The sequence below is a fragment of the Lottia gigantea genome (assembly GCF_000327385.1).
Source record: "Lottia gigantea unplaced genomic scaffold LOTGIsca_105, whole genome shotgun sequence".
Classification (NCBI taxonomy): Eukaryota; Metazoa; Mollusca; class Gastropoda; family Lottiidae; genus Lottia; species Lottia gigantea.
Genome location: NW_008706876.1, coordinates 291203 through 302582, shown reverse-complemented (window position 1 = coordinate 302582; position 11380 = coordinate 291203). Strand labels below are relative to the sequence as shown.

The 11380-nt window shown below is 33.6% G+C and overlaps 1 protein-coding gene across 1 annotated transcript; it reads right to left on the bottom strand.

Moving 5' to 3' along the window:
• On the bottom strand, positions 1-10944 carry LOTGIDRAFT_198690 (hypothetical protein). The gene is made up of 5 exons (XM_009046696.1): positions 10881-10944; positions 7382-7507; positions 1841-1933; positions 990-1222; positions 1-477 (listed from the first exon to the last, which is right to left on the bottom strand). The coding sequence occupies exons 1-5, from the start codon at positions 10936-10938 to the stop codon at positions 295-297; spliced, it is 693 nt and encodes a 230-aa protein (XP_009044944.1). The 5' UTR covers positions 10939-10944; the 3' UTR covers positions 1-294.
• Positions 10945-11380: the final 436 nt, after the last annotated feature.

Here is an 11380-nt window from a genome sequence, read left to right as displayed (position 1 = left end):
CCTTCTAATAATATCTTTATTTAAAAAATAATTTCATTTATTTAATTATGTCAGTTTAAAAAAACTTGAAAGAAATTGGTTCAAATGCGTCATTTATTGCAAGAGATATGTTTGAAGTTATTTATTGGTACTTCATACTTCATTAATAATAATCTGAACACTCCTACCACCATCGACAAAGCTAGCTGTACACGTCTTAAGTTGGTTTTCAACTGATATGTCGAAGAAACTGATAAAGTTTTAAAATTTTGTATAATTAGCAAATTTAAGTTTTACAACTATTAACTACATATATCAAATAGAGTAGGGTGGAAGACCAAAATCTTCTAGCTTAAATTCCTCTAGTGAATTCAGGATAACAGTGGCAAACTGTGACGTATCAGTTCGGTCTGCGCGAGGATCTGGAACCCAAACAACTTGCATTCCTGCTGCATGTGCAGCCAGTACACCATTACGTGCATCTTCGAATACCAATACCTTGAAACGAAAAATGTAAGTTTTATCATGTACGTAAACCATTTTTTGTAGACGTGTATCTTGTAAGTTTACACTGTCGTCATTTCCCAAGGAACTTTTCTAAACTGGCGAAGTACGTTATTATTCAATTGTAAAGGAATCATATGCGAGATTTTATTTCTGAAAAATGACCCGACTTCAATTGACGTCACAGCCCCCCGAAAGCAAGTTTTTCGGGCAAGAATCTCATAACTAGGTTAGATATTCGGGCAATCCCAGATATATCAACCCTTCTCGGACGTAAACCTGGCTCCGCCACTGTCACTCACTGGTTCTAATTTAAGACTTTCGCTGAATAAAGGGTTGTGACATTTACAAATATTAGTACAGTATTAGTATCTGAATTAATTTTACATTTCACCCACTTCACTGTCAATCATGTCTCTGAAATTAAGATTTGCGTAAGGGCACCTTTGTAGTTGAAACAAAAAATGAAGAAGGCAGAAGGATGTGTTCAATAAACTACTTTATACCTTTTCTGACGGAGGATCGTCTGGGAATCTTTTCTTACAAACCAAAAAACAATCTGGCGATGGCTTGCCATTTTTGACTTCCGGGTCATCTCCACTCTTCACGACATGATGAAAGAGATTAAAAACGTCCTTATGGTTACGAGTTTTCAACTCAAAACCAAAAGTGTTTGACCCCGTTGCTATGGCAATTGGAATGTTGTTGCTATGGAGATGTTTAACCAGTTTGACAGCACCTGAAAATATTTTCCGTAATGACAATATTCTACGATTTTCATCTATGCTGTCCCATGAAGTCGACTGAATAAATATCTTCAAAATATATTTCACTTCCGGTTTTCAAGACTTCAAATTTATCGAAAACAATGGTAGTTTGACTCTCAGCCTAATTTCTATTTTGTCAATATTGTAATTGATATCCACAAATTAATAGTTTATTTTGACCACATTTTCAAAATAAGGTTCATATCGGATGTCAGCGATACACGATGAAAAATTCTGTAAAGAGCTTCTAGATAGATTTTAAGGCTATTTTGTGTGTATGGGGCAATTAATGGCATCTATCAGTATCATTCCAATTTTCAGTCGGATGTTTTTTGTTCTTATAATTAAGGATTTTTAAAGGGTATATTACGTCACGATCGCAAACGCTGTAAATAACATAGAAATAACAGATAAATGCCTTTGCGATAGCTACGCTTAATATTGCTTAATTTCGATGGAATCCCAAGAACCACAGACATCTGTAACCAAGACAGACTGTAAATTGAAATGGTGTAAATCGATGCTATCAATATCTCTGATACACATACAAAGTTTAAAAAACATCTAAACGATCCCATTAAATAAATCACCTGGTAAAAATGGTACAGTAGGAAATAATTTAACATGTTCAGCACGTATCTTCTCGATGTATTCTTCAGGACTGACTGGTAACTGTAGTTCCTCTGAAAACATAAATATCATACTAATTTCTCAATGTAGAAATCTTATGAACATACACATTTTTCAATGAGGTCTTATGAATGCACATATTTTTCAATGTAGTCTCATGGGCATACACATTTTCAAAGCAGAGTTTTATGAGCATACACATTTTTTAATGCAGAGTCTTATGAGCAAACAGATTTTTCAATACAGAGTCTTATGAACATATGCCTACAAAGTTTTTAATGAAGTCTTATGAATACACATTTTTCAATGCAGAGTCTTATAAACATAAACATTTTCAATACAGAGTCTTATAAACATAAACATTTTCAATACAGAGTCTTTGGAACATGCACATTTTTCAATGCAGAGTCTTATGCCTACAAAGTTTTCAATGAAGTCTTATGAATACACACGTTTCTTCTAATGCAGAGACTTATTAATTTTTTTTTCCAATGCAGTCTCATGCACATACACAATTTATTATGACATGTAACAAAAACTACTGAACACATTCTACTACAAGTACTTATTATATCAGTGACTCTTTGGTGACTCAGTATAGACATGGTTTCTCTAGTGTCATACTGCATATTACAAGCTTGGTGGGCAGATATTTCAATGTTATAAACACTAACAAAGCACCAAAATACACTTTATTCCATCAAGAACAAACTATGAACATAATCAATCACATTTGTTGGAAAGTTTTTCATGATGTGCCTCACTGAAGAACTTTTTGATATTTTTTGACCCAGGACATAAAACCAGCATGTTTTATTAAGTATTCGTTAATACATAAACAGTTAAAATTAATTGAAAAACCGTGGCTAAATTATGTTAAAATATACCTATTTGGGAAGAAATTCATTTTTGGTAATATTTCCTAGAATCCTGTTGACAAGAGTCTCTTGATGATCCTGGGGCTATTAGACGACTTTGACGAAATACTTTTGGGTGAAATGATTGCAGACTGTTCGACTTAAACGGACAGATCCGGCATTTTTTTATACCAATCACATTTTAGTCTCAGAAACAGGAACTTTAATAGTGTTCACAGCTCACCGTAGAAATTTTCAGCCTTCAAATCCATATGTGTCCAGAATTTCTGCGATTGAATGTTAAAATGACGACTCGTCAATTTAAGGTGTGATATATAGAAAAATAAGGAGGTGGAGTGATTAATTTTACGCACTTTCAGAATGTTTAACTCGGGATACCGCTTGGCATATTTCCGATAAAAAAATATTACAAATCGACAATACCTAAATTGAACGGACATGTCACTGAATTATAACCCAAGGTTTTTATTCTTGATGAAAAGGTTACAAAAACCGTCAGGGCGTTGACACTGAAATGGTCCCCCGATCTGAATCGAGGGAGGCTTTTATTCCTAAATGTTGGGAAAGATTGTCAATATATTCATACATCAAAAAGCAGTCTGATTAAAAATAGACCGTTCTGTTCCGTTTAAAAGTAGCTTTTATTTTTCATACAGGCCTTATATTTCTGGTCTAAAAACACCCTTCTTGAACATTCGTCAGTTTGATTACACAGCTAACCGATCAAATTCCTGTCCTCTGGGAGTTTGTGACGCGAACTAAAGGTGCAATCAATGTTAACGTCTTCTTAGAGTACACATTTTGTTCGAGTCACAAAATCCCAGACTTATATAGAGGACAGGAATTTGATTGATTAGCATTGTCAAACTGACAAATGTACAAGAGGGGCGTCGTTAGACCTTAACTGAAGTAACTATATTATAAATAAAAGCATATCGAAAGTTTGGTCAAATTTGAATTAGGCCGCATCAAAAGGCTATTGCTGATATGTTATCTATAAGTTTGTGTTTATTGGAATTTGAACAAATCTTTCAAATACAATTAGATGAAGTAAAACCAGTAAACGGAGAGAAGGCAGAAAACCTCTTGTTAAGCATATCACAATTGAGAATGCCGTTCCTTGTGTAGACCATAAAGCTTTTGCAATTATTAACATCATAGCAATTTTGGCGACATTCTTCAACATTGGGTACCGTTTCCGTTCTTAAGTAGTAATTCATGTAACAATTCTCGTTCGCAGCGCTGTAAGATATATTCACTCAGTCAAGTACAGAACAGATTGACACCGTCCGTTTACAGCAGGCACGCTAGACTCCACCACTTTGACCAGCTTGATCCCAGTCTTGGCAATCTGTATAGAAATGAAATGAATGGAATAGAGTTTAACGTTCTACTTTTCTGCACCTGATTCTACTACTTGACCAATTCACATTAGAGCCGAAACAATTTTGTCATCTGGAAGCTTGAAACAGAATTTAAGTACGTTAATAATAAAATGACAAAAACCTTACCGGTACATGTTAGGTTGCCGACCCAGGCATCTTTGACACATTCATATCTTCCTGATCGAGTATCCCACATTGCACACGGCGTCCTTATGATTAGGATTGTCTTGTGTGCCTAGGGTAATATGTCCATTGGGTATATCCAACTCAGGACACGCCGCATTGCCTGAAAATATTGAATTCCAAATACTAGTCAAATGGTAGAAAAAAACTATATGATAAAATAGATATGTGAAGGATTTAATATATATTTTTATTTATAAAATGATAGAAGAGGCATTATTTGAGTTTTTCGAAAAAAACCTTCATATGAGACGGTTGAATTTGTTGACAGTTTTAATGATAATTTTTGTAGTGCAGAATTCGGCAATTTGATTGCACGCTAGAGTATACAGTCAATCACAACCTCAATAATAAGACTGTAAACATTATGACTACTCGGTAGGTACAATGCGATCAAATCGCTGCATTGAAAGCAAGGTATTAGCTTCGCAATGTGATGGTTCTCTGTACATCATTGCTTCTCAACCCACTTTCTCCGCCATTCACACTCAGCAATGTAAAACACAAATTGAACAAAAAACTAAAAAACTCTAAGGTATTGCTTCAAATTTAAATCTAAAGAGCACGGGCCATGGCTATACACAAAATGTGAGAAACTCTTTTTCTTTGTCGAAATACCTGCTACGGTGATAAATACAAACCCCTCAAATTTGGATAGTTTTTCGCCCCCGAAAATTTGGAATCCATCCCTGGGGTTGCATATGGACCCTAGTTGAGAAGCACTGATGTACACTAAACAATGTAATCGGACAAATGAATCAGTAAAATTATTAATACTCACCACTGTTTGCTAAGAATACCACAGCCAACAGGGAACATATTAACTTCATGTTGATTGAAAACATCGTAAGAAACTTGCAATGACGTATTGTAGGAGCTTATCATGCAGTAATGTTGGTAAATGACAAGCTTCCCTCTTTATACTTTATATGACTCATAGCTAATTAACATATCATTTTATTTGCATCACGGTTACAATTTTAATTAGATTTTTTCTTATGAAATAAAATACATCCATGACTGGTATGACGTTTTTACGTAACGTAAAATTTATACAGTTAGCTTTTTATGTTACTAAACATAGTCTTAAAGGGATTGTGAAGAGTTTTTCTAAAAAAAATTATGTGTATATGAGACAATTATAGCATCAATTTGTACCATTTGAATTTTTATAAGACGTCTGTAGTTCCTGCAATTCCATCGCGTGATAAAAAGCACATTTTGCAATTAGTGGCGTCATCAAACACTTATGCTGTATTTGTTACCTCTAGGAAATATGGAAATACGAATTCCTAGAGGGTAAATAGTGTTCGTTACTTAAAATTATGCTCAGAAGTCGTGTTTTCTACTGGCTAAAGTTACCGGGAGATCACAATTTATGACGTCATAATATGACTCATTTAATATAATTATTATGCAAATAAAGTATATTTACTCATTAGAGCGCATGCGTTTGCACTAATTTAAAATTATGTCCCGAATAGAATCAAGTGGTAATTACAGGGGAAAAGTCGGCATTTTCGGGGATTGATTTGGGTCTTCATTATGCTTTAATAGTCTTATGAAGTACTAAAACGAAAAAAAAAATCGCATAATTCGTTCAAATATAAATATTACAGTTTCTAAAACTAAGGTATGATTGGTCGAACGGATAATGAAGGTTCTCCTTTAAGTTCGGTTTGTAAAAATACCCGGCATTCGATTACATTGCTATACGTACTTTTATACGTGGAATTTCACTATGTATTTGTTATTAAAACGCAGGAAAAAAATTTATGAATATAATTTGAAGGTTTATGACTATGCAGAGTTGTTCTCGACAATTAGGGTAGTTTTTAGTTGGCAGAATAAGAGAAGAAACCATGTAGAACGTTGTGAAATATATTTGCGTGTATTTATGAATTTGATACACTGCATTCGTTATATTTATAAATAGGTAATATCCTTGCATAATTTCCTTATTTGAAACAGAATTGTTATTAGTCTACTTTCAAATATATCGGAAAGTTACTAGAATTTATTGTTCGAATTTATGAGCTAAAGTTTTGCACCAGGATTTCGAGATCGGTGAAAGTCATTATTTGTACCAATGTTGAAGAAAAGATACCATTGTTTAGTTCAACAAAGGTACATATTCACAATGTCAAGGTAATAGGAACTTTGTACTTATACCTTGACTGCAATAACCACTATTTTGTATCAAGCAATCAGCAATTTGATTGGATTGTACGCCACCGAATACAGCCAATCCATGCTTTATGTTCACATACTTTCTGTCGAGGTCTCTGATTGGCTGTATCTGCTACCCTACAATCCAATCAGATCACTTCATTTACAAACTTCCAGGATACAAGAAAGGTGACTATTGCAGTAATAAGTACGAAGATCGTAAGCTTGACATTGTTAAGATTCATTTTTAGAGCTTGGGTTATAAAAGTTGTAATCTTCACTATCCAGACTGAAACCTTCAGATATAATAGTAAAAAGTCTTTCATTTCAATGAGTTTCGTTTTCACAATATTTTGTGGTTACTTATTCCACGTCAAAGCAAATAAATGAATTAAAGAAAACTCTCAACTCTGCAAATATTGAAACAAGCTAGTTATTTATCATCGATAGTCTGAATAGGTCATAGACATCAAATAACTCAACCAGAAAAAGGTTTGGAATAACTATGGTCATAATTGTACCAATTACAACCCGATATACGTAGGCCTACGTTATTGTGGGTGTTAAAATTATAAACTGAAAAGACATCAAAATATTGACTAATGCAGAAATAACATATAAATAATATACAGGCCCGTAGCTGTTATACGTAGTTTACGTAAACTTTTTAAATAGTTTTGGCGTTAATCAATTAACGGCTGGATTTTTCTAAGTAAAACTTACAGATACGCTAATGTAAACGTTTCTCTATAGATTTTAGAGTAGGCCTATAGTTTTTTATTTATTGGAGCAATAATATTTTTCGACCAACAAAACAATAAAAATAAACCCAAAACAGAACGCCCCTTTAAATGAGAATAATTCATAATAATGCTTATCTGATTACCAATGATAATCTTGACCGATTCCAATTCTTTTTTTCCCATTTGTTTTTCTTTCAGTTCCCATGTAAATTCTTTACCATACTGCGAACATACTGTATTGGTTGCCACTGTATACAGTCGTTCAGTATCTGAAAAAAGTAAGATTATTTCTTTCTATCGTGGAGTTTTAACATTTCATGATCTTCAGATGGAGACCTTAAAGATGGGTTCATTATTTTCATTTATGAAAATGAAAATGCTAATACTTATATGAATAGAAAGTACAGGTGTTTTAATGACTTGGAAAAATATCAGTTTGTCTCACATGTCCACAATTAATTAGCTCAATTAGAAGAGAATTACCAGCAGAATTCCAATGAGTGACCGATCAAGAAAGGTCAAAAATTCTTTTTTGTTTATCCAGTCTTTTCATACATGGACATTTACGATTGGTTAAAACTCTCAATTATGTGCAATAAGAACATAATGATATAATTAAGAATGTATGATTATTCATTAGAAACACCAATTAATCAACTAGTTTGCTTAATTTGACACTGAAAAATAAGGAAACCCACATAAAAATCACATAAAGAAAAAATATAGCGGTATAGACGTAAATCAGAATTATGTTTTTTTTTAACTTTGAAAATAAACAGGGCCATGAGTCGATACTGTCAGAACTTCTACTTAGAACCTTCTGAGTGTTTATTGGGATAATATGTTTGTCATTCTCGGGTGTTGATTCGGGTCTTGAATATGTAAATAGTCTTCGTAAGTGCTCAAATGTAGCCTACTAATATAGCTGAATACCATACAAAATATGACAAACTAGGCGTTTAATCTTATTTTTATACGCCCACACGTAAGATGGGCGTATATTGTGATCACCCCGTCGGTCCGTCCGTCGGTCCGTCCGTCCGTCCGTCCGTTCACATTTGGCTCGTGCTCACTCTACAGGCTACAGTACTTTATGGATTCTTTTGATTTTTATTTTGTATGTCAATGTTGTTATGAAGATGATCCCTATTGATTTTCGTGATGATCGGATAATTTTTCACCGAAATATCCTGTCTGACTTGACGTTTTTTCTATTAGCTATATTGTGCAACTCGTGCTCACTCTACAGGGTACAATTTTTTACAGATTCTTTTGATTTTTATTTTGTGTGTCAATGTCATTATGAAGATGATCCCTATTGATTTTTGTGATGATCGGATAATTTTTCACCGAAATATCGTGTCTGACTTGACGTTTTTCTCTATTAGCTATATTGTGCAACTCGTGCTCACTCTACAGGCTACAATTTTTTACAGATTCTTTTGATTTTTATTTTGTGTGTCAATGTCATTATGAAGATGATCCCTATTGATTTTCGTGATGATCGGATAATTTTTCACCGAAATATCGTGTCTGACATGACGTTTTACTCTATTAGCTATATTGTGCAACTCGTGCTCACTCTACAGGCTACAGTTCTTTACGGATTCTTTTGATTTTTATTTAGTGTGCCAATGTTATTATGAAGATGATCCCTACTGATTTTCGTGATGATCGGATAATTTTTCAGGGAAATATCCTGTCTGACTTGACGTTTACTCTATTAGCTATATTGTGCAACTCGTGCTCACTCTACAGGCTACAGTTCTTTACGGATTCTTTTGATTTTTATTTTGTGTGCCAATGTTATTATGAAGATGATCCCTATTGATTTTCGTGATGATCGGATAATTTTTCACGGAAATATCCTGTCTGACTTGACGTTTTACTCTATTGGCTATATTGTGCAATTCGTGCTCACTCTACAAGCTACACTTTTTTACAGATTCTTTTGATTTTAATTTTGTGTGTCAATGTCATTATGAAGATGATCCGTATCGATTTTTGTGATGATCGGATAATTTTTCACCAAAATATCCTGTCTGACTTGACGTTTTACTCTATTAGCTATATTGTGCAACTCGTGCTCACTCTACAGGCTACAGTTCTTTACGGATTCTTTTGATTTTTATTTAGTGTGCCAATGTTATTATGAAGATGATCCCTACTGATTTTCGTGATGATCGGATAATTTTTCAGGGAAATATCCTGTCTGACTTGACGTTTACTCTATTAGCTATATTGTGCAACTCGTGCTCACTCTACAGGCTACAGTTCTTTACGGATTCTTTTGATTTTTATTTTGTGTGCCAATGTTATTATGAAGATGATCCCTATTGATTTTCGTGATGATCGGATAATTTTTCACGGAAATATCCTGTCTGACTTGACGTTTTACTCTATTGGCTATATTGTGCAATTCGTGCTCACTCTACAGGCTACAATTTTTTACAGATTCTTTTGATTTTTATTTTGTGTGTCAATGTCATTATGAAGATGGTAAATATATCGAATTTCATAATACTTACGATCAAAGCTATCTGTGGGCGTATGTTACCTTGCCTGGCAAGCTATATTCTATATTTTTTTTTTCAGAAATTCAGAAATACCACCTTTTTTAATCTTTAAACGCGTGTTAAGTTTTTAATTATTTTATTACGTTTCTATTGTTTTCGTTACGCATCATTGCTGCACGTAAAGTGATGACGTAGGACGCTTTTCTGGACATGCGCTTTCCTTGAGGCTTACGGTGGCTCTGTTGATTCCCTTTTTTGTTTATGACTTGTTTATGGAACCCTGGTAGTAGACAACTTGGTGTAAACTGTTTTTATCTATAATATTGTAATTGCGGCAGTAATATTCATTAGGCTCATGTGTAGAATTTTAATGTTAGGCTTTAAATTGTCCCTGTCAAAATTTTCCGATTTGGTGTCTCGGTTTTGCATATCACCGACCTAAGTATTTTCTATATAATGTTTATTGTGGGCATTTACAGATATTGTCATAGGTTGTGCATTTTGTGTATCATTCTGTTATTATTTACGGATAGTGTTATGTGTCATTTTCAATTGTATTTTCGCGCTGAAGGTTTTTATTTCGACTATAAAGCTCAACTGTCATAGGCCTAGTGCCTAATGGAATATTCCATTTTCTGTTATAAGTGGACTCGCCCACATTCTTATTGTTTAAAGATACAGTAGTACCATGATATTTTACTATTTTGGTTATAATTTATCGATATAAATGAATCTTATTGAGGGTGAGACGCATAAGCAAACATCTACAACGCGTCTTTGACTCGAATAAATTTATGTAGTGCAACACCTCTAAAACTATGGTCAATGGAAAATGGTGTAAATTTGTTTTATATATTATTATTTTATTCATATATTTTTAATAAAATAATAAAAAGAGAATCTAGTATAAAGAAGGTTAACTGCAAGAGTTAATAGAGGTCGTCGATCCTTTCCTAGTTATTTGTTGTCTGTCGCCACCGTACATAGAAACGGAAATATTTCATCACATCATGTCGATGTAAGACGTTCATTTTATAAAAAATTATACTCATATTATATAAGAAATCGTAAGATATTCTAAGATTATGTTTATGAAGGTTTTCAATTATTAATCAAGATAGCTTACCAATAAGTAATCCATCCATGTCGAATATAACATGTGACACTGGTTTTGGGGCCGCCATTTTGGAATCACGGTTACCTCCCATGAAATGTTATAGATAAAGACTGGTGCAATAAAAAGTCAAATAATGTCATTCATTTTTATACGCCCACATCTCTCTATGTGGACGTATATTGTCGGCACCCCTGTCCGTCCGTTTGTCTGTCCGTCAACATTTGCTTGTAAACGCTCTAAAAACTAGGTTTTTTTTGATGGAATCAAATGAAATTCGGTATGTGTATACATATTCATAAAACGAAGATCGAGTTCGAATTTGATCTATTTTCGACCGTTAAAAGCAAAGTTATTGCTCTTGCCCCAAAACCTTGAATAATATGCTATTACTCTCTTAGTTTTCAACCAATTTTGATGAAACTTAAAATGGGTGTTACTGGACCTAAATCGAAAGGTTTGAGAAAGTTTAGTTTACTTCTGATTAAATTCAAGGCTTTTTCAAGATTTAG

Excerpts from the sequence above, each read along its gene's own strand:
- LOTGIDRAFT_198690 (XM_009046696.1), bottom strand. The coding sequence starts at position 10,938 with ATGGCGGCCCCAAAACCAGTGTCACATGTTATATTCGACATGGATGGA. Across the intron at positions 1,223-1,840 it reads TACTGTACCATTTTTACCAG|GTGCTGTCAAACTGGTTAAA; the intron begins GTGATTTATTTA and ends AAATATTTTCAG. Across the intron at positions 478-989 it reads ACGATCCTCCGTCAGAAAAG|GTATTGGTATTCGAAGATGC; the intron begins GTATAAAGTAGT and ends TTTCGTTTCAAG.